The 24729-nt window shown below is 38.0% G+C and overlaps 1 protein-coding gene across 1 annotated transcript in view; it reads left to right on the top strand.

Moving 5' to 3' along the window:
* The window catches only part of PTPRN2 (protein tyrosine phosphatase receptor type N2), a 633487-nt gene that overhangs the window by 40385 nt on the left and 568373 nt on the right, over positions 1-24729 (top strand). The window contains exon 2 of the mRNA XM_063415765.1: positions 23529-23579. Coding sequence (XP_063271835.1) covers positions 23529-23579 — 51 coding nt within the window. The remainder of the gene's footprint in view (positions 1-23528; positions 23580-24729) is intronic.

Here is a 24729-nt window from a genome sequence, read left to right on the forward strand (position 1 = left end):
AGTTCTGGCAACACATAAGTATTAAGAGAGTAGTTTCACACACATTTTGAGGTAGCACAAAGTTCCCCCAATGCCAAAAAAGCTGCCTGATGGGTCTGCCTTCTGAGCTGGAGTCAGTTCTGCTCCTGTGCTGTCCTCGTGCTGCCCTGTCCTCTGCAGGCTGGGAGAACTAAACCCAGCTAAAACTAGCCAGGGGTGAAACAGGCAGGAATGAACAGTCAGGGCTGTGATCATGCCACTCCACGCCAGTATTAAATGCTCATAGAGTTGTTATTTTCCAGTGTTTTTTTTTTCTCTCCCTCTCTGCAGAGACTTACATCCTCTTTCTTCCTGAGACAGAGCCACAATATAAGCTCAAGGCTACTCATCATCAATATTATATTCTTGTGTCATAGAAAGATTTGATCTAGGACAGGTATTTTTTCTCAGAAAATGAAAGTAGCTGGAGCCAGTAAAGGGGCACAAATGACTCAATTAACTTGTCGGGTGTCAGCAGTTCAGGAGATCATCAGATCTAGTCACAATTTCCACCTGCTCTGAACATTTTCTGCCAACAGTGTGTTTTTAAAATCTTTAATTACGTATTGTTATTGTCACAAACTATTAGGATTATTTTATTTTGCCCTCTGTCCTTTTATCTCTTGTTACTGCATTACTGTGGTTGGGTTGCTCTGATTTCTCCCACCTAGCAGTTTGTTTTTGGTTATTTGGACAATGCTCTCAGGCACACAGTGTGATTCGTGGGGCTGTCCTGTACAGGAACTGAATTTCAGTGATCCTGGTGGGTCCCTTCCAGCTCAGGGTGTTTGACGGCAGAATGAAGGGAACAATCCATGCATTACTTCACCCACTGCCTGCAGCCCTTTAAGAGCACAGTCCCTGACTGCAGAGCAGGCATGCAGGGAAAGTGCCTGAGAAGCCAAGAAAACAATTGTTAAAATAGCCTCCTAGTGAGAAACACGGAGTCAATGAACTTGGCTATCTCCTAAAGACATTTTTAGGAGCCATGTACTCCTGATGAATCATGCTGCATCTGTAGTACAGCCACGTCCCGATGTGTCACATCAATAGGGGATTCAAAGGGAATGACAAGTAAAAGCAAGGAGTAACAGTGTGATGGAATGTAAGTAACATTAGTGTCTCTCTTTCTTTTTTCCATCATGCTACTTAAGAGGTCTGTGCTTTGATGTATAATACAAAAGGGCAGTAGTGGAGGGAAATGTGAAGGATGGGTGGGTGTTAGTGATGTGCAAAAGCAAGCTTGCCTTTAAATGTCTTGGCAAGGACCTAGCTGTGAAACAAAGGCACTGCTGACAACTTGGAATCCCCCTAAGTGTGATGTCCCTTCTCCTTAAGCAGTCTTAAAATTGAAATAGTGACAGGCTTTTAGTTATGTGCAACTGCCTTCTCATTATTGAAAGAAAGTTAGGAAAAATTATATTAATTGATATAAAGAAAAGCTGAAGAAATGCTTTCAACTGGAAAATTATGTTTCTATTTATAAATAATGAAGGTCTTTTATTGACATTTTAAATAAAATAGATTAGCAAATAAGAAGTATTTATTGTGATTTTGTTTTAGTCTTGTTGAAGCATTTACCTGCTTAATGTCTTTGCAGATGATCTCTTGCATTAGCTGGTACATGGCTTTCATTTTGCTTTGGTTAAATTCTTGTAGCTTGTAGTTTCAGGTACAAACTGTTTTTAAGGAGTTCATACAACCATGTGCTATTTGGTATTTTAAAAATAAAAGTACAGAACTGCTTTGGTCCCCCAGTTTGTGGAATAATTATTCTGATGTAGTCAGAAATCTAATTAAACTTTCAGACAGATGTTTTGTTCAGAAAGTGTTCTTTGCACTTTTATCTCCAATATGGAATATCACAATGAACCACCCTAGTGTAACTGCACACCAGCTTTGCAATAACAATCCTTGCAGAAGGAAAGCCTAAAATTTGTTAAAGTACAATGAGGGGAAAGAAGGGACTCTTAAAAATTAATTCCCAGCTCAAGGTCAGCTTGAAGCAGTGCCAGGCTCTCAATCTTCCAGTGCTCTTAGCAAAGGGTGTAGTCCTGTAGGTTAAATGGTGAGGGCCTCTACAGCTGCTGGTGCACAGGATCTGCAGCAGTTGCAGATAATTTGATTTCTTTTCCTTAAAAAAAAAATAGTAAAGAAAACACATCCCCCAAATATGAAAATATGGCTGCTTAGGGTTTTTTTCTGCATGTGCCTACATAAACAAGATAACCTGAATTATTAAAAGTGTGAATTTGAAGAGGATTTGTTGTGCCACATTTGTTAAACACCCACACTCTATGTGGGCACTCAGAAGTAAAGTGATGTTCTTTGAGTTCAGCTTAACTGGTGACTTAGCCTTCTCTTCACAGGATGGTTGAGGTTGGCAGGGAGCTCTGGAGCTCCTCATGTCCAACCCTGAGGCTCAGGCAGGGCTCCTCAAGCCCAGGATTGTGTCCAGTTGGCTTTTGAGTACCTCTGACAGAGGAGATGCCCCAGTCTCTCTGGGCTGCCTGTGCTGGTGCTGCTGTCCTTGTGGTGCAAGTGTTTCCTCAAGTTCAGAGGGACCCTCCTAGGGTTCAGTTTGTCCCCTTTGCCTCTGGTCCTGTCACTGGGCACCACTGAGAAGAGCCTGGCTCCATCTTTGCACTCTCCCTTCAAATATTTATGCATAAGATCTCCCCCAAGACTTCTCCAGGATTATCAGTCTCAGCTGTCTCAGTTCTCCTCACAGGAAATTCTGGAGATTCTCCAGTCCCTTAATCATCCTTGAGCCCTTCCTTGGGCTCTCTCCCACATGTCCATGCCCAGGAGCCTGGGTGTGTCTCACCAGTGCTGAGGAGAGGGGAAGGATCCCCCCTTGGACCACTGGCAACACTCCTCAGATGTGGCTCAGGACAACATTGGCCTCCTTTGTGATACGGACCAAGTCTCTTGTGGCAGCCTTTGGCAGTTAGGGATAGAAAACACTTATTTTTAAATTGCTCCCTTTGATACATGCACTGGGATAGTTTTTTAATTACGTAATTTAAGACCATTTTGTCACTGAAATCTCTCTCTCAGCATCTCTTCAGTAGGTAAGACTTTATTTAAGATTGCATGGTCACATCTACCACTCTAGCTTTTAGAAGTTTGGTTTAATGAATACCTGGAATTTCAATTTACAGAAATGCTAATATATAAGTAATATAATTATTCTCTGAGACATACTAGGAAGGGGCTCACTGTTACTGTGTCCTTCTCTTTATTGGATTTTCTACACAATAATGGAAATTATGACGTTTTGGACAATACTTCCTTCATAATTTCTGGCTTTTGGGGGTAGCCATCTGGTCTTTGGTCCAGTGCTGACTTCAGCCAGGCTGTGAGAACAGTAGGAGAACTGAAGCTATTGCAGTTACCTGCACTGCTGATAATTCAGAGCAGTTTACCTCTCTGTCTTTCCCAGACTGGTGCTCAGTAATGCAGCAGCCACGGACACAGAAGGCCTCTCAGTCTTGGGTGCCCTGTTATCTCTTTCAGATGACATGTTGACCCTCTTTCTTATGGATAAAAACTGTTATAATCAAATACAGACATTACTGCCCAGCTTTGGATTTGGGAACAGTACAACTACACGCTAACAAAGTGGGGTAATTAATCAGAATTCCGGTTCACAATCCAGCATCAAAGAACCCAGAAAGAGGTTCCTAACAAATTCTGATGGTGGTGTTAAATGAAACACGGCAAACATACCCCTACATCCTTTTTTTCTAGAGGAAAAGATGTGTGCAGTCAGAGGCATTGCCACCTGGCAATTTAAGAACTTGCTAGGTGAAGTTTTACTCAGCGTGTAAATATTTTAAATAGCCTTGGATTCATTAAACATATCTTTCTCTGGCAGAGAACTTATCTCTTTATTTATTTAGATAGTAATTTTTCCTCTTGGCATGAAAAAGTAGTTGAATCTATGGTACCTAACTTCTTACACACTAGAAAACTATATGGATTAATTAAACCCAGATGAGCCTTAAACATGTTGTTTACAAGGAAGTTTACACTGCAATTTTTTCTTTCAAAGTCTCCTTTCATGTCAGGATGACTGGAAAATGTATAGTGCAAATTCAGTTTCAGACAGAAGCCTCTGGTAGGACTCTTCCTGACTTGTGCTCATACTATGTGTATTATTTATCATCCTCAGTTCTGTGTCTGCTATTCTTAGCATGTGGCTTTGTTTCATTCAGGCAGTATATTGACTGTGAGGAGTTAGGAGCAAACTGTACAAGGCAATGAAAGTCTCTTTTAATTTTTATTTTAGAAGTTTGTGAGGAAAATTATAAGGTGCAAGCAATACCAATACAAAATTTCTTGCATTTTGCTTGTGTATTAATGAAGAATTACTAGAAATAAGAGTTCAGGTAAAAATCTGGGTTTTTTTGTGTTTTTGTCTCAGTTTGCAGAGGTGATGTGTGCCATGAAAAGCATCCAGTGTGCAGGAAAGTCTGGAGTTAATACAGTTGCAAGATGGAGACAAGATCTTCAAAGAAGTTTTTTACCTGATAGTAAAATGAGTTTTGAATGGTTTTTTTTCATTCAGTAGGAAGTAAAGGCTAAGTAACTTTTTAAGCATTTCTTAAAAATCATAAAAATCTGCTGTAGCACTTAGACTTCTTACAGATTGACAATTTGATTCTTGGTGTCAAATTCCTGGGTCAATTCCTTTCACCCAAAGAAGTGAATAATACTCCTGCTTCAATTTAGCACTCCTCCAGACTACTCTTTGTGGATTGCCTAATTTTTTACTTTTGTACATTCTTTTCTGCCTTGGTCACTTGTGCACAGGTATTAGAGGGAGGGTAAACGTGGAGGGTTTGAGTCCTGCTTGTTTGTAAGCAGTGTTCTCTCACGGTCTGCTTTGTTTCCTCTATTATGGCTGTCACCTTCATTTTGCTCATGCTGTGCTTTCTGTTCCATTTCTTTTTGGCGACTGTCAGGAGCTTGGGCTTGTCACCCTGCTGGGGATCCATGCTGCTGATTAATAGCACAAGTGGCTAAAAATAGGTGAAGCTCAAGCAAGAGACATTTGCTGATAATAAAATGTTATGCCTTTTATGCAGGGCTCTCAAATGTGATTCTAATCAGGTGACACAATGACCACTACTGCTCACTAAATGAAGGAACTGATGTATAAATTTTATAAGTCATCCTCTGCAGGATGGAAACTTCTTTTGAGTGAAACAGAAGGCACAAGCATGTTAATCAGTTTAAATGTTATCTGCAGTTATTTTTTTTGCCATGGGTGAGAGGCTTCTGCTGAGGAAGGCTGTTGAGAATGTTATGAAGAGCATGTGACAAATACCTTTTATCCCTTTTCAAAGTGGGAGTCTTGCTTCCTTGTTTAACTGAATAGAATAGATTTTGCTTGAATTTGACATTCTGAAATCTATATAGCAAACATAGGTGTAATGAAGATGCCAGTAACTATTTTATTGCTTAGCTGGAAATACACATTCAGATACTCATTGTTTTTCTCAATCTGTATACAAATTGCAATTATTCTTGCAATGAAGTTTAATTATGGTTGGTATTAATTGTTACATGGAAAGCTCAATACAAGCAACTTCAGGCAACTCTCATACTCCTTGACATTTTCATCAGTACTGCTACAGTTGAGTGTTCTGTGCTCTTTGATAGGAAAAATCACCTTTCCACAAAGGGATAGACCTGAAGTGCACAATTATAAACACTAGAAGTTATGCTTTATGTTATAAACATCACAAGTTATGCTATACTGGCAGTATTAATTAATCCTCAGGTGCTTTGAAAAGATTCTACTCACCCAGAACTTGTGAAGTGATGCAGAAGAAAAGGGAGCACTTTTATGGGAGAGCTGATGACACAGGTTGTGTGGAGAGGAGAAAAGGTGTGTTCTTGATGTATTTTATCACATTTCCAAAAGTTTCTTCTCTAGAGCTTAAATGAAAAGTTTTGTTCTTTCAAGAAGATTCATCTTCTTGGAAAGACTGTGGCAAGTTCTTTCAAATAGTTAAATTAGAAGTATGTTGTGTTTGCCCACTGGAAAGGAAAAGCCAGAACTTTACAATCATTCAAAGAAATGTAAAACTTTGTGATTTTTTTTTTTTATATACTCAACTTGAAAATATTGTCTGTGCATAAAATAAGAAAATATCATTAGTGTGAAAATGCTGCTGCTTGGATATAACTTGTAAACTTTCCTCATTTGAGCACAAAATACCCTACCCTACCTAAATCTCCTTGGCATTTAGATCCCAGAGGTCTGCCTTTGAATTAACTGAAAGTAAAAATTGCTGTCCAAAGTTAGAAAGATAAATACACTGAATCTTGATTTCCAGCCTTGCCAAAATTCTAGTATTTGGCTCTTTTATAACTTAGAACTTATTTATGAGTGAAGAATGAGAAAATAATATATTCACTTTACTGATGAAGTAACCAGACTGTAGTGAAGATGGCCATGCTTTCTGGTCTGTAAAATAATTCATCTTCTGCTCATGGCTTAAAAATTTGTCTATTTTATGGTGGAAAGGGAATATACTAAGAAAGTAAGAGAAAAGCAGGGAAGCATTTTAATCTAATAGGGTTGTATCAGATACTGGGAACCAGAAGGCCTAATGCAATAAAATAGAAGAAAAAAGCAGGAATAATGCAGTATCCTTGCATTAAAAACAAACAAACAAAACCAAAACAAAAAACCCAAAAAACCCCACAACTTTTCCAAGTGTCAGGCTTGACACTTTTCTGTTCTGCTGGAGTATTTTTTGCCATCTGTCTAGACTGTAAGATCTTTAAGGCAAAATGAGATACACAAGTGGCACATAGACCACTGCTAGGACTGGTAATTGCTTAGTTTTCACAACATCTGGCACACATTATATAACACATTTTCCTCTGTCTGTTAAAAGCAGATAATATTTATTTACCTGCCTGTCACTAGGGCTTTGAAGAGTCTCATGGAAACCAGAGAAATAAATGAGCCCTGGAGGGGAATTGATACTTTTCAAACACCACTGTCCAGACACAGCCTTTAACTCTAGGTTTTTAAAGTGTCTTGCCCCTCACTGGAACAGTTATGTGATGCTCTCTCCCTGAACATCTGCAGATGGCCACTTTCCTAGCCAGAATCCAGGTCCAGACAGAACTCCCCTGTTGCAAATGGCCAGCCTGATGTTCTTAAAATTTGGACACTACCCTGGGACCTGTTAAATTTCACGCTGGTGGTTTTATTGTGCCATCAGTGCCACCTCAGTTGACCAAATGGCAAGTCATAAAAGGGGAAGAAAAACATTTTATCTTCTGTTGCCTGTGTTTCCTTCTGCTGAGCTGAGGAGATATAAAAGAGCCTTTGGAGTATCAGAATTGAAAAAGTCTCAGCTGGAAATGGTTGACAGCACTGCCTCCAACAGAACAGGAGAACAGGAAATAAAATGGGACCAAAAAGTTCACTGTGCAGGAATAGCATGTACAGAGTTAAGCTTGAACTGGGTCACATAACAGGAATTTCTTTTTTTTTTTTTTTCCCCTTTCTCATTATTTCTTCTGGCTTTGAACCATTTCTTTTAAAAATGAGACCACTTCAGTTAGTCATCATAAATTAGTCATCCTCCAGTGTTTGAGGTATTGGCCCCAAGTGAACTAGCCTGCTGTAGTAAAGTATAATTCAGCTCCTGTGTAGCCTTTCTTTGTGAACTGGGCAAATGAGCTTGGATGTGGTCTCTGTTTCTTTGTGCTTGGACTCCAGCTGCTGTGACTGGTTATGGAGGGCTCCTGCATGGCTGTTCTCTATTAGGACCTGACTGCAGAAAGGAACCTGCTGGTGCTGTGCTCACATCTCTCTGACTGCAGGAAACATCCAGATCCTATCTACCCATATTTATCTGCATGAGGCTGCAGAAGCTAAAAGTCATCCCACGGTGTTTTAGCATATGTTGAGAAATGAAATACTGTCAAACTCCTACAGGACTTGAAATAGACTTGAAATAGCCTTGCAGTTTTGCTCCTTTACACTTTTTCTGTAGGGATCATTCAGGGATTCTGATGCAGTGGGGCATAGAAATAGAGAATGAATCACTTGTCAAAATGAAAATTAACCTTGTGAACTAAGATGGCTTTAGATAACTAAAATCCCCAGTTTCGTGCCTACTTTCTGTGCTACACAGAAAGTGCAGAATGAATAATTGCATACGTGATATCCAAGTTTATAATTTGAAAAGAGAAATGTCTGGAAATTTTCTATGAATGAGAGCGTTGTCGTTTTTTAAGCCTGATTGCTACCAGCATAGATGATGGTCTAAAAATATGCTGTTATTCGTACCTATTCAGTGTAGCCAGCAAGGAAATTTCATGTTCTGATCAGCAGTATAAATCTGCAAAATAACATTCTTGGTGCCAGTTGCAACAAGTAGGAATTTGCCATTAATTTTAGGGTGGTTGAATTTCATCGCTCTGTGTACAGTTAAAACAACTTTATAGATGGGAGAAGTTTTGAACATCAGTGCATTATCATACACAATTATGAAGCCATCCATCCTGATTTGAGGGTGGTAGGTGCTGTCCTGCTTGAATTTTGAAGTTTAATTACTTTTCCTTTTGTGTGTGTTTATGTGTGTTTGTGTGTGTGCTTGGTGACAGTCTTCTCCACAGACTGCTTTATTACCCCGTGATTTTACAATGACTGAGCAGTGATTCAAGGAAGATTGAAATGTTAATTTCCTTTGTTCTCCCGTCCTTTAAGAGGCCAGCATAGGTAGGGAAAATACCATTAAAATAATTTTGGTTCTAATATTGACTGCACAAGTACAGAATGAGATTCTACCTTCTCATTGTGTTGAAAGGAGAAAAACCCCCAAGCTAAGGTTTATAAATCAACACCTTTCTTCCACAGATGATAATTTTCAAGGGGCAGATGATTATTTCTGGAATCAAGAATCTTACTGCTTCCTGATATGTTATTTTTTTATTTTTCTAAACTGCCTTTAAATACTGTTTAGGTATAGATATCACACATAACAAAAAAATATAATCCTAAGTGCCTAGACTAGAGGTAAACCTGTGAGGAATGTTTTGGATTTTTTCATGTGTGCAATGATTATTTGAAACCATTCTTGTCTGTATCCAGGATGATTTTTAGGCTGCAGCTGTCTTGCTGAATATTCATTCTGAAATGCTTGTATTTAAAAATAAACCCATTAGTTTTGTTTTTATCACACAAACTTGTCTTTCAATATGTGCCAGTGACCTGGCATGGTGACTGCATGTCTGAGCCCTAGGTCTCTGTGGAAAATCTTCATATTTTAGATTTCTTTTTTTTCTGTTTTTGTAAAAATATTCAATAACATAAATATAATGTCAAGTATTTTTAGTAATGGATCCTAAAAATATAATGCAAAGTTATTTAGCTGTTTTCTACCTTCTTCTTTAAAAGCCCATGTGGGGCTACTCTTTCTTGTCCTAGGCCCCCATCTCCACCATCATAGTTCCAGGATAAGCTGTGTGCTTTCCAGCCTGGAGTTACTTCTGATTCACAGAGTTGCTCATTCTGTGTGACTAGACCAAAACATAGGGCAAGTATATTTCTCCTTTTTCAAGTAGAAAGAAAGGTTAAATCACTTTTATATTCCTCATTTAGTTGAGGAACAGCATCTCTTCTATAATGCAGAAGAAGCATTTTCCCAGACTGCTTAAAGTCCCGTTCCTGTCCTGAACATTTAGGATCCAAACTTCTTATGTCAAAAATCAGTGAAGGCCTGTCAGTGCCTCTACCAGGAACAAGATCCTCCCTTGGTGACTGCTGCACTCTATATTGTGGAAATATGCCCACCTGCATCACTGGAAACGAGGCACAGAGGAGCAGGCAAGCCAAGGTTACAGTGCTGACAGAACTCGTGTCGAGCAGAGACATCCAGCAAACCTTGAAACCTCATGAAGCTGTTCAAGACAATGCACAAGGCCTCCTTTTTCAGTTCTTCCTTCCTCTTGAGTCCTTGTGTCATCTGAATCTGTATTTTTCAAAGGTATTCAAATGATTGAGTCTTGGCAAAATTACCGGTTTTGAAGAGGTAGATTTTTGGTTTTCTGACATTTTAAGGAAAACAGTAGAGAGGTCTCATCTCAGGTAACTGTAGTACTTAGGCAGTTGATTTATTTTTAAGATCACTAAGAGAAATCTGCAAGACCAGTTGAAAAATAAATGAATTTTATGGCATGGCTTACTTAGATTATTTTAGAAAAGAAGTCTGGGTTCAGTTGCCTGACCAAGGACACCTTGAGTTGTTCCAGTTTATTCTGTCCAATGTCCCTGACACTCCAGAAGGGACTGAAGCTCCTACTGCATCTCTCAGTGCTGTGTGGGTACCTTAGGCTGTGGTATCTCAGATGGCAATAGAAGACAAAGTTTTGGCAGCAAATTTCAACCCTGTTTTATTACAATAATAGCAATAATAACAGTAATAATGAATATGTTTTTAGTACACGTATCATATAGACATGTTCAATATATTTGTATTCATGCAGGTATAATACACATCTATATACCTGTAGCTTGCAAAAACAAACACTGATGGTTTTGGCAGAGTGCTTGGCACTGACTGGAGGTGGGAGGGCTGAGGTGCAGCAGGCAGTGAGGATTAGCAATCCTCTTTGATCTGTAATTGCAGCTGTGTGCTTCGTGCCTTTGTGTGCTGTGCCTCCCGCTGGGGCAGGCCTGCACACTCAGGAGCTTTGCAAGTGGATACATAATGTACTTTATTATTCTCCCAGAAAGGGGAGGGAGAAACCAAGCAAAAAATAACAAGAAACAAAAGTAAAGTACTTTTAGCTTCCCTCCATCATAGAGGAAAAAAGAACACAGGAGGAAAATAGCTTCCATATTTTTAGGTGTTTGTGAGTCACCCTAAATCTCTTAGGATATTTTAGTAAAACTGATATTAAAAAAGATTCTATAATGTAATGAACTCATAAGTTTTTCTGTGTGACATATTTCAGTTGCTTTTTTTAATGTTTCTTTTTAACTTCTTCAAGGTAAAGAATCAGCTATACATCTGGGAATGCAAATGTTGTGAAGTGAGCTATGTGGATTATAAGAGGAAAAAAGACTGGATAATATTTTCTGAGGTTGACTATAGCAGTCTCTAGTTCTGCAGTAGATTATCAGCAGTAGCAATAAAGGTGTTCACACATCTGGGAAAGTAGGGGCTAGTGGGGCCTAAGGTCACTGTCCTGCCCATAAAGACCTTATTGGTAACTGTAGGGTCTGGGCTTAGCCAGGTGTGGTAGAGAATGGGTTAGAACAGAGTCATAGTGCTGTCAAAAAATGGCAACAAGGGAATTACATCCTTAGAAATGGTTTTACCAACAGTGCAGGTAAAGGCTTGGAAGATCTGGAGCAATAAAAGGCTCCAGCACCCAGCTGTCATTTGAGAGCTTGCAGACACTTTCATATCCATTATGTAATTAAAGTATTACAACTAAAAGCAGCACTAACTGGGCAGTAATTATCTTTTATATATATTCTACCTTTAACCCAGAATTACATTAATTGTGTGTTATTACATCATCAGATGTCAATGGGCAGAGCTGCTGAGTGTAAGGAAAGTGAGGATTGCCTGAGAGGTAGGGACGATACAGGTATGTCCACATATTCTCAGCCATGAGCAGCTCTCTCCCCCTTCCTCACAGCTGCCCCCTGTCTTCATATTTTGTTTAAATTGGGAAGCTGAATAGCTGGGTTACTCTGATGTTAGACTCCAGCAGACTTGGACCACCTAAAGACTGTTTTTTATTGAACCTACATGTTAACTTAATGTTTTTAGTCATGTAAAATTGCTAAAAATTGTTGTTGCAATTACTCAAGAAATGGCACAAAAGGTTTTTTGATTTTGTTGTTCTGCCATCACATGATGGCAAGTTGAATTGATAGCCAAAACCTCTTTCCTGTAAAAATCCTGAGTCTCTCCTGAACCAAACTTTAGCCAAGAGTCTGCCAGTGCACGTTTTTCAACAGCAGAATAACAATACAGCTCATATTCCATGAGCACCATTTTTCCCTCAATGTAGCCCTCTGTAAAAATGTTCCAGGAAATTATACAAAAGGAAGAGAACTGCAGGTACAGAGATTCTTCTTCTGGTCCTTGACCTCATAGTCTCCAAATCCCTGCAGGAAACTGAAGCCACCTTCTCAAAACAGGCTTGATGGGAATCTGATAGTTAAGTTTTATTCTTAACAAAGCTAAATGAGGAGAAGTAGCTGAGTATTGTTTCCTTGTACAGAGTAATGTGTAATAACACATTGCTTTTTTTGACATGCTATTAATGAAACTATTTCAAATCTTTCAGGCATTCTTGTCAAAGTCCCATGATGATTTGAAAGAATACTTCAAATGAGATTACACCGTAAAAAAAAAAAAAGAAAAAGAAAAAGAAAAATTATTTTACTCATCTGGGCATAATTTTAATATTCCTGTGCCTTTACTTGTGCTGCATGATATATAGGTTGTAGAATAGAGAATAAGCTCACAAAGCTTTGGATTTTTTGGGTGATTTATTTATTGCTTTTTTTTGTGTTTGTTTTTATAAGATCTTATAATTAGAATTTTTTGTAAACATTGCACTGATGTAGAAAGCATTGCATACGCATCGTTCCTTGCTTTCTGCAGAGTATTGGATTCAGAAACAACACAAAATTAGATTTGTAATATATTCATCAAATAGAAAGTCTCCAAGTATAGTTTTAAACATTATGTTTTAATGTTTTGGCTGAAGTTCAAATCCTGAAGGAAAAAAATATTTTTTTGAATAATGCTGGTTCATTAGAATAATTTAAGAATTTTTAGGAGGGCTCCCATATGAGGTGCCAGACTGCTTCTAAACCTTGCTGAATATCATGTCTCACAGAATTATGCAAATGCGGTCAACTGCAGACTGAAGACTCATGTGTGGAACTTCATGAAATATTAACATCAAGCATTTTTTTTGAGGAAAAAAGTAAAATCCAGCCTTTAATTAATGAATCTTTGGAATCAACTTGCAAAACTATCAATGAGATTATCGTAAAACAACTTCTGTTCTCAGGGTGCCTCCAAGAAATGAGAGTCCTCTTCTAAATTCTCAGAAATCCCAAGACAGTGTTGTGTAAAGTCAGTGTAAGATGCCAGCAGGGAAATGCAGGGCTATTCTTATCTCTGCCATGGGCTTATCTCTGTACCTTGGACTTTTTATCACTTTTAACACATCATGCATTACAGACATTTCTGTGGACTTCATTCTCCTGCTCTTCCTTTCTCAGACCTTCTTATTTTCTCCCATTTCCTCCTGTGCATTTTTCTTCTTCAGGTTGCACAGTGAGGTGTTCACTATTACCTCTGTTCTCCCTCCAGTATTTTCTTCTGAATTTGTACCTTTCACTGTTTCCAATTTTCTATGTTTCCTCAACCCCCTTGATTGTCTATATTTCCATACAGGAAAAAAACCCAATAAAACAAAACAAAAAACCCAAACCAAACCTCTGAAGTAAATGTTGGTAATTCCTTTATGAATTAATAGGTCTCATTCTTTTTTCATTGTGTGTGCTCTAGGCTAATTACTGTTGCTAGGGAGAGGCTGGATTCAGCAAACAGAACCAGCTCTGGAGCCCAGAGCAGCTTGGTGGAGCAGAGGAGGAAGTTCCTGATTGCTGAATAGTGATGTGAAATCCCCATTCCTTTCTCTTTTCTATTATGTGCCTCCTGCCTGGTAACTCTCAGAAGCAGAGACTATCCAGGAGAGGATAGGGAATGAGCACAAAGGAGTCTATAAAATGGAAATAAAATTTACAAAGGAAAAACAGCAAAGACAAAAAAACTTAAACAGAAAAAAAAATTAGGCTATTTGGACCTTAATTCCCTGCTCAGATACTTCAATTCCATCAAAATCAACAGGCGTTGGAGGCTGTTAGTGAGAGCTGGTGTCTCTATGGCTACAGTGGAGCAAAGGCTTTCCTCTACTCTTATTGGGGAGAAGCACCTATGTAAACTCCTGACAGCATCCAGCCTTCAGATGGCTTTTTCCTTCATAAATGGATTGGTTTAAGTGCAGTTTCTCTGTGGTGTTTCAAGGAGTGTAACAGATGAACTAGCGTCTGAGAGGTTTAGTCTTCTAATGATCTTTTCCCTTTTTTTTTTTTCCAGACAGAGAAAAATAGTCTTTTGTGTACTTTTTAGGAAGGAAACAGAAGATGAATTCTGGTGCTACTCAGCATGCACAGTAATTGTCATATTTCAGAATCATCTCTAATTTTCTTGGCTTCCTCCCCAAATTGCTTTAATCATTAGGCTTTTTCTTAACTACATCTCTGATGTGTGTCATTATTGTGGCTGCCTCCCAACAACTAGCCTAGGGAAAAAACATCTCACTGGTCTCACAGAGTAGGCAGAGCTGCCTCACAGACACAACAGCAGGATGTATTCTAGGACAGCTGGCTCTACTGCCAGCCTCAGAAACATCAGGGTGAGTCAGGACTAATTAGAACTCAATTACTGGTCAAAATCAAGACCATTCACTCTCAGTTCTTTCAAATAGGTGTAATTTCACAAAAGTAAGTAGAAGCAGATAGTTTTACTCTGTGATAAATTTAAACATCTGTCTGAAATGAGTTTTGGATCAATACAGAATAGATTAATTCTTTATCAGCAAAGCATAGCAAAGCATTGTCCTAATTCTGTCCCTTGTCACTGTGATGTCCATGTAGGTGGTTACAAACACTATAACCCAAGAGGGCTTGAACAAAGCCACAAGGTGCTGCACATGGATTGTTTATCAAGAGATAATTTGTATTGATAGGGGCAGCTGAGTTCTTGGTAGCTTTTAAAAAAATATCTAGTAGATAAATACTTACATGACTCTTCGTTGTTATTTTCTTTTTCCTGTGGAAAGGGAAAAGTTTTGGGCATCTTAGTAAGAACTGTTAATTTTGATGTGATAGCTGTATCCTTGTGTGACCTGTTTCTCATAACTCTGTCCCATCCTAGAGGATGCTGCAGCTTCATTCGCAATTCAGATTCCCAGGGTAAATTGTACAGATAAATCTTGATGTCACAGTCCATTGAATTTTACCTATTATTATTATTTTTCCCTCAAGAACTCCAAAGGACTATGACTTTCTTCATTGACTTTCATTATGTTTCTCCAGTACATGAATAATTAATGTGGATAACTCTGGACTGTTTAAACTCTTTATTAAAGAAATTACCAAGTGTATATAACAGTGTCAGTTCCATTAGATGAATACAGGTGATTTCAACACTCTAAATTAACATTATAATGTGATTCACAAATGCGTGATAAAGGCATGAAGCTGGTTTTCCAAACAGCAGTTTTTACTGTTTTCTACATCTATCACACCTCCATATGGATACAGAGAAATTTATGGATACAGACAGATTTAGACCAGTGTTTGGGTCCTGCCTTCCTTTTTGGAGCTCTTCTGTAAGTGTAGCTCCCACATCCATGGGTGCTGCTGTCCAGATTAGAATTACTTCCCTGTGATAAACGACTCTGAACTAGCTCCTTGCCCTTCAGACTTCTCTGAGTTATGTGTTTCTTTCTTCCTTCCAAGTTGTTTTTGCCAAGTCCGCATGGTAATTTACCCAGCTCAAATTAACTGAAGTAGAGATGAAGCAAAAAGAAAGGTGCTGTATTGTTTTCTAAGTAAAACAGAAGAGAAAAGGCAAAAATAGCACAGAGGTCCTCTGCAAAAAATGGTTTCTGCCTTAGAAGTCTGCTTAAGATATTGCTGGAAGAGGAATATTACCCCTAAATATTGGGTAATTGCTTAGTTTTAGGGGAAATAGTTTTAGTTTTAGTTTTAGGGGAAATATATGTGGATGAGAATTGCTGAAAATTCCAGTTATGTTGTTTTAAGCACCAAGGAGATATATTCTCATTAAGAATGTCTGCCAAATAATGAAAAGAAAATTTTGGTACTTGTTAAAGGGAAATGATAAACATGTCTCTTTTCCTTCCTTTGATTATGGAAATAATGGGAGTTCTTCCAAAACAGGAGGCAAAACTTTAATGAACCATTTTTAAAAAACACCCTCTGTCACTGAATCTGGCTCTTGAAGACTAGGTAACTTCAGAGAATAGGACATAAGTTTCTTAACCATGTAAGTGTTTTGGATATTTTACCTAAAAGAGTTATCTTCCAAAGCACATAACCCCCAGACAGAGTTCCTGTTTCCTCTGGCTGATGGCTCATTACTTCTCTGACCCAGCTTGTCTTAACCCTTACCGTGGAAGACATCTAGAATTATGTTATAATTAGGATTTAGAATTCACTCCCGTACTGCAGTTTTGTAAAACAAGTGTGCTGGAATAGCCTGGCAGTTAGTGATGGGCAAAATGAGGTTGACAGAAATAATGATGGCAGCAGTTCTTTCACAGAATAAATATCACAGAGGCCTCTGCAGTGCCATGCTTGCTGGCTTGGTGCAGTGATGTGGAGGAAGGCTTTGCTTCTGTGTTTATCTTTTTGGCTATGGATAACACCAGAAGGTTTTGCTGCCAACAGATTTTGTGGGCAAGGATAATGTACAGGCAATGGCAGGTGAAAAAAATCAGGCTGCTTGTTGATGTATTTAAACAGGGAAGTGGAATTTAGACTCAATGGCGTTCAGCCTTCAAAATCTCTGCCAGGCACAAAAGAAAGTTTTGCTGAGTTGCAGTTGGGATTTCAGTGGGTGTTGTGTGAGTTCAGTTCCTGCCCAGTAAGAAATTCAATTTTAGCAATTGGTGACCAAAAAATCACAGTGACTGAAGGCCTGCTCTGACCTTTATGACATTTTGTCTACAGTTCGTGAGTACTCCAATTAACAATTTGTAATTTTGAAAGAACAGATCCTAAATTTTATAAAGATTTTATTTTTTTCCCAATATGGGACACCAAAATGGCAAAATCTTTTGTTTGTGGCTGTATTACTTGAGTAAATCACATTTGACCTCTTCTGCCACAATTAAAGGTAAAAGATTTCAGAGGTGATCCTAAGAGGTAATATTTGTAATGTTTTAAAATTATCTTCTATTTATTATCCAATAATGGATTCATCTCCTATTTTTAAAATATAAATAGGGAACATGTTAGTGTTCAGTATAACTAAGTTTGTCAGTATAACTACTTGTTTGGCAGATTGTATCTGTGCTCCCCATTTTTCTTTGAGTGAGTGGGGGTCTTGCTAAAGAAACAGGCAATGTAGCAGTGGGAGAACTGTAATTTTTTGAAGGATATAATGCAATTTCTTTTGATGTTTACTGTGAAAAATGAAAAAATGGCACATCAAAAGGTGTATGAGCCACTTTCTGAGCCCGGGCAAATGCAAATGCTGTGCCAAAGCTTTTTTAGTGATGGACTTCCAGTGTCTCTTCTCTTCATGACCTGTTATTACTGCTCACATCTTCAATTATTCTTAGGAGTGACCTTTTCTCAGTGCTCCCCAGAAGAAAAGCCCTACATCATTGCAATCATGGCATTAGTAATCAGATAAGCTGATAGTATTCTCACCACAAACCAATTCCTTTCTTTAGTGGTGAACATGCTCAGACTACTTACATGCAAAGAAAAAGATCTGGTTTTTTCCCCTAAATGCAGAAAGGACGAAGTACAGATTTACATAGTGAGAAATAATAATATACACCACAGAATTTCTGTGCTGTGTTGCCTATTTCTTTGACCAATCCATACATGTTGAAGGGCAAAGTGATACAAAGAGGGCTGAAGTACTGCTATGTAATGCCATTGAGACTTCAGGGGCAAATCTTGGCTGTAAGTTTGGAACTGAAATTTTTCCTAAATGAATGAGAACTCTATTCTGTGATGAACTATGCTGGCTAGAGTAATATACAAATCAGTGTGTATGAAAAATTATTGAAAGAAGGGGTAAATCTGTGATCAGGAAGTGTTAGCACCATATGGTAACATTTATGGGAAATCTTTCCTTGCTTTACTTTGGGAACTTTTCATGTGAAAGATTGCACAGTCCTGCAGTTAACCACTGCAGGGATTTCTTTTGTCATCTTTATGACTGTTAATTTGGATTAGAGTAAAGCCTGAATTCTTCACCAGGGATAAGTGCTCCTTTGTATGAAGCTTTCTACATGCACATAATTAAAAAAAAAAAAAAAAAAAAAAAAAAGAAAGGAAAAAACCCATTCTCTCAAGAGTTTGCAGTGTTACAAAAACATCAGGCACATGTTACATTCAAAAAACATAAGAGGTGTTGTAAAGAAAGATCAAAGCTCAGTACATTTTATGCTGTCATGTTTTTCTCACTTTCCCTCTTGGGAGGAAGACCCCCTTTCGTATTATGTGCCACTTTAATATTATTCTTGACCACATTGATTTAGTCTTCTTTCATCACTTAACTATTATACAAGCAGTTATTGATAAAGCACCACAGGTTCTGAGGGCTTGATAAAATACCTTTTTCAGTGTAGAACATTCTGGATATCCTGAGCACCTGAGGAGACAAACCAGAATGTAACTGAACATACTCCTGCTCTGAACTGAGGTAGCAAGAGAGAGCAAACCCTGCCCTTCTGTTACCTCGTGTCTCTTTAGCTCTCTCCCAGCCACACAGCAGAAGGGAGGTAGATGAGGAATCGAATAACCCCAGGATTTGAGAAAAAGGGATGAACTTTGCTTAAAGCCTGTCCTAAAGTACATTTTCCCCAGACATTCTAGCAATTTTGGGTAATTCTAGACTTGTTAAGCACAGATGTATGGCAGACAGATGAGGATGTTTTGAATAGATCACAGCTTTAGCAGACTGAACAAATTTATCTCTCACCTCTATTAGCGAGTGGAACATTTCTCTCTCAAACAGATGACTTCTCCCATCAGTTTTCTGCAAGAAGCCTTGTTTGATTTTTCCTACCAATGTGTTCAGATTCTCATTTATTATTGCTGGGTATCATCTCAGTTTTCTCAGTTAAAGCTATCCCAGCTGTGTGAGTTGAGCACTTCTAAAGTGCAGTTATTGGGCCATATTTATTAATCCTATTATAGGAAAATAAACATGTGACTCCCTATTTAGAGTCTTCCTCAGCTGGGGCTAAAGACCCAATGAGGCATTGACTTGCCCAGGTGTTTCTTACCCTCACCAGCAGTGAGGAGCTCACCCTTCTCCTGATCTTATCTTGCAGCCAAATGTGAAATAAACAGGTAAATGTGGGGTGCACTTTCATTCTGGACTACTGAATGTTAAAGATTGTTGGCATATTTTGATTAATGGAACATGTACTGGCTAAAATGTTGTGATGGGGAGGGGTTGTTAAGGTCTGCAAATGGGAGGAGACGTTAAATGCTTCCATGAAATTTGTAGTAAGAGAGTGAGAGGAAAAGGTAGGGAACCCTCAACAACACAAAACATTTGAAAGGTTTGTATTTTCCCAGTTTCAGAAGAAATGTAGCTGTTCTTGCCTGTTGTTTGTTTTTTTTTGTTGTTGTTTTGACGATTAGAAGATAATTTTTGATAGTCAGGGTCTATGACCTACTTTTTAATTTTAATTTAGAAAAGTGCTCACAAGATTTATGGCATTCTTGGAAGAGATCTTTAGTTTAGGATCATTATGAGTTGGTTAACAGGGAGAGGACAGAGAAATAAACATAACATAATCTATTTGAATCATCAGTCAATGTCAATTTTTTTTAAAAAAATTCCAGATAAGTGAATTTTTACAGTTTTTTCTAGATGAAGTTCATGTGATTTCATCTGCTGCCTTGACTGCCCTAACCTTCACCGGCTCCTCTTATAAATTGAAACAAACAATATTTTCCAGAGGAGTTTAAACTTTCCTATTTTTTTCTTTAGGAAAGCAGAACTGCTGTATGATGAAGAGAAGGAAATAGTTTTATTAGTGTTGCATGAAAGAATAAGTTGAAAAAAAGAAATTTAAACTTTTAGGTCCTGTGCTTACAGCAGTGTTTTGTGATTGTGGTTTGCTGCCTTTCTGAAACACAGCACTGGAGATATAGAGGGGGAGGAAGGAGAATTTGCAAGGCCCTATGGAATCTCTTTTTGTGGCTTTTTAATAATGCACCATGTACATGTCCTGTGGTATACATTATACACAATATATTGCACTGTTTTACCACTACTGGGATGTGGAGACCATGCAAATGTTAGTAAAGTTAAAAAGTTACTATTTCAATGCAAGTAAGGTAAGAAAACTCCTTAAATTCTAAATTTAGCAAGGCAAGGTATGCTGCATAATTATATGGAGACTTTGTTATTTCAGGGCTGTTGTGTGAAGTGAGATTGGGGCTTTAGGTTTGGTGTTTGAAAGTATTGTATCAGCAGTTTATGTGTACTGGGATAGATTTCTGGTACAGATATTTTTTTGATAGAAAATGCAATGTAATTTTGTTTCCATAAGGCATGAACTGAATTAAATATATGTTGGAGATGATACCACTTCACTTCAGAGTTTACTTATTACCACCATTACTGATAGTAGGTAGATGATACTTAAAATGAAATATGATGCTTCCTAATATTCTAGCAAATAGCAGGAGATAAATTAGTAGCTAGATTAGCATGTTGACTGGTTGGGTGAAATATGCATAGCAATCAGCTCTAGCAATGAATAACTTGAAACAAAATATTTTTCAAGGCATTTTGGGGGTCCTTGTCTATTTTAAAGTAATCCTACATGGATATAGTTTACAATGCATTGACTTTATTAATTTCCTCTCCAAGACATGGGTTTATAAAATCTAATTGCATCAGATTCCTTGCTGCACTGAGCATCAAATAAACAACAGTTATTAAAAGAGAAACTAAAACTTGATAATGCCATTTTTCTTTTGTGCTTTTCATGGGAAATATATTAGTCAATAAAGCAAAATCAGAATTCTGTACAGAGGTAGCTTAACTGTTGATTTCTTTGTACCTAAGCAGGCTCATTTTGTCCATTTTGTTTCTGCAGTTTTCTGCTTCTGAGAACATCAGTACATGATTATAGGATGGCCTGCCTCTGGCAGGTGGCTACAGACAGCAGGGGCTTGTAAACCCAGCTCCCAGTGCTTCAAAATCAGTAGAGTCTAGGTGAACCAGTCACTGTTTTAATGTGCAACTCCACTAGAAATATTCCTGGCTGAAACTTCTCATCTGGCACCTTGTGGATCCACAGCACTACAGGATGGGAAATGAGTACAAAACTGCCTGTCTTCCCTCCATCACAGGAAAATTCAGCAGCATTTTGCCTGAAACAAAGCCTGATATTTCAGGCTTCTGATTTTAGTTCTTTTGTAATCTCTCAGGAAAAAAAGGAACTCTGATTTTTCTTAGGAATAAGGCCTTTTTTTAGAAAAGATAACTTCAGATTTCTTGAAAGAGCACTGAAGTATGCCTTTCCAAGTCTACTTTATGTTGGTACTTGAAGTCTTTATTATTTTTATTTTTTTTCTGTGAGAATGCCTTTTTAAAATGATCATTGTTATTCTTTTAATTAGACTCTCCTTGTGCTGTTAGCTCTCTGCAGATGTGTTTTGGTCACTGCCTGTCATCATTCTTGTGTGATGCTCTTTATGAGCCAATGTAAATTCAGCCTCCTCCTGCCTGGCTGGGTCAGTAGCAGAGATAGCTGCACTCAGGTATCTGCAGTGAGTTTCCAACACTGCTTCAGGTCAAATGGTTCTTCCAGCAGACTTGTCTGCAGCAAAATTATCCACATCTCAAGAATGTGTTACAAAGCAGTTTGTGTACTGTGTAGGCACATGCCATTCTGCCATACTCTGTGTGAGGAAGCTTTTTTGGTCTGAAACTTCCCTTTCAAAGGGTACCAAATGTTTATCCACAGTTTTCTGCGGTGTGGGTAAAAGGATGAGAGCAATCTTTTATTCATGTGCCTATTGTAAATCTGCGTAAGGTTATGTGTATGTGGTCTTTGCAGGGATGGATGTAAAGGACTCTGTTGGTTCTTTAACATGTCTTGAATTCATGTAGCTGGACTTGCCTAGCATGTGCTACTAAATCCAGCATTTCAGTTCAGGCTTAATGATGTGCTAATACAGTTATCTGCTGAGAGGCTTTCCAGAAATTCCCAAGTCACTCTATCTCACCAAAACTCTTCTTTTAGCAGCATTAGCCAGGTAATTCATGGTCAGAGGGTTTTGAACCTTTCAGTTCTCTTTGTAAGGACATCTTACATAATCCACTGGACTCCTTGGTGAACAGAGGTGCTGTACTCTGTGCTCTTATAGAGCTAGGCATGGCTGGGGAGAGAGGATTTGCACATTTGTTTGGTTCTGGTGTAGTTCCTGGCTGGTTTTTTGAAGCAAAGTTCAATATGATGGAAAAGTTCAATATTGTTTAATAGCTATAACTCTGAGTGTCCAATTATAACCAAGATATTTTAGAGGAAAATTAAAAGGCTTAATTGTGAAAATGTGTTCTTAAGGGCAGTGTTTGTGTCCAACGTATATCTTCATTCCTCACATTTTCTCCAGTCCTAGCTCTTTAGCTTAGTCAGAAAATAAAGAACCTGCTGGTTGGGTTAACAAAGTGAGTGCCTCTAACAATAGCAGGATATTTCACAGCACTTTTGAACCTGATCCTTGTCCCTGTGCCCCAGTGTGGAGTGACCAGGGCAGAGGCACATCTTGCCCACTTCCCTGCTGCCTCGACAAATATCAGCAGAGACTCATTTTGGTTGAGGATAAAGGCAATAATCACTATTGTCCAATACCTGCTTGGGTAACACCAAGGGAGCAGAGCAGCTTGGTGACAAGGGAACAGAATGCTTTATCCCTGAAGATGTGTACAAGTGAAAGAGCTAACCTGGGTGGAGTTTCTAAGGTGAAGAGTGGACCTTGTGCAGCAGGGGCTCATCAAGCAGCAAGCTTGGGAACAAATTTCCTATTTTAAATGGAAAAAATCCAAATATATTTTTCATAGACCTATACTGATTTGTCTGCTGTCTGTGAGATATCAGGGTGTTGGTAGGGATGGCTTGATTTGGAAGCCTTTCTCCAAGGAGTTAGCACTCCTGAAGTCTTAGGCGTGGTCAGTGGTTGCAGTTACTAAATCCAAGCTTAATCTGATCAATTTATAGGTGGATTTACAGGTTTGTCTCATCGCAGCAGCAAGATTGTCAGGATGCTCTTGGTTTCTCAGTGTATATTCTTGTATTGTATTGCAGCATTACTGAGCTGTGGTATAATAATGTACTCAACATTAAGAGAACATCAAGTCCCTCAAATTACTAAATGAGAGAGAAATGCATGGAAAAATTGAACCTTCAGTGGAGGAATGAGGGGAGGAAAAACATCAAAGGTTATTCTAGACATAGCCGGTTAGTAAGATGTGCTGTCTAATCAGACCTGTTCTGGACTTTCTGCTGCCCACTTTGAACTCCCAAGGCCAACCAAGTGTCTGACTCTTGCAGAGCATTTAACAGCTCTTCAATATGCACTAATTATCCACAGTTTGAAACCTGCATTAATTTTTACCTTTCTTTTGTGTTTTTAGGCTGCCTGTTTGAGGATGACCTTTGCAAATCTTTTGAAGTCTGTGTAAATGGTAAGTCTTCCATGTTTTGTTTGCTGACTGGTGTGTTCTCCACTCTGGAATTGCTGTATGTTTGATTCAATAAACCAAATACATATGTGAGTGAGAAGGAAGGGAAAAGGAAAAGTACCAGGTGTGACCAATCTGGTCGGCAGTTAGGAAAAATTTAATTGATTTAAAAATACATAAATATTCTCTCAAACCTGAACAAACCATTTACTTTTATATGAAAGAGATTTTAATTTAATTGAATACACTGAAATATGCTAACATTTAATTTGTCTTCATATGGGTGAAAATAATAGTTTTGTTACCTTCAGTTTTTTGTTCTTTTTAGAGGACGATGTTGAGGATAATTATCAGTCTCCTCTTCAAAAGATTACTATTTTTTACAATAAGAAAGAAGGTCTCAAAGGAGCACTGCAGTTGTTGATTACACTGCTGCCTTTTTCTGTGATTTTACTTGAATTATGTGGAAATAGCTTTCTTCTGCTGTCCTATAATTTATTTTCAGTAAGTCAAGAAAGCCAACACAACATATGAATGAGGCTAATAGAATAGTAGGAAAGATGTTTTCTAATAACAGTTGAAGATTGTAAATGTTTTGAGAGAGATTTTTGAAAGAATAACTGTTATAAAAAACATGTATATGTGATGAAAGGAGAGAGTAGTTTTAATAGTGTCTTTTGACATGGAAATATATGACAATATGTAGACCTGCAATAAGGGGGGATAATTTTTTAAATTAAGTATTTTATCTGAAACTTTTCTTTGTGTCTTCATACTGTAAAGGAGAAGTTTTCTTTTCCATCAAACACAGAAACAATAATATGAGTCAATTAATAAATTAAGATATTAATAAGGTTTATGTAATGAATACATAAGATGAAAGTATATTGAATTTCCAGTACTGTTTAACATCAGACAAATGCAAATTTGTAAGAATTCTGTATTAAGAATTCCTGTGATTGACACCAGGAAGGGCAGTGACAGATTTCTACAGGGTGAATTTTGCTATCAATATTTTCCAGTGCCTAGGCTGGAATCTTCCTCAGTGCAAGCAGATTTAATCAGGTTTAATCATAGGCAACTGTTTTATGTGGTAGATAATGCAGAATGTGTAATTTATGCAACAGATGATAGTAATTTCTGTACTCTAAGG

The sequence above is a fragment of the Prinia subflava genome, chromosome 1, assembly GCF_021018805.1.
Source record: "Prinia subflava isolate CZ2003 ecotype Zambia chromosome 1, Cam_Psub_1.2, whole genome shotgun sequence".
NCBI lineage: Eukaryota > Metazoa > Chordata > Aves > Passeriformes > Cisticolidae > Prinia > Prinia subflava.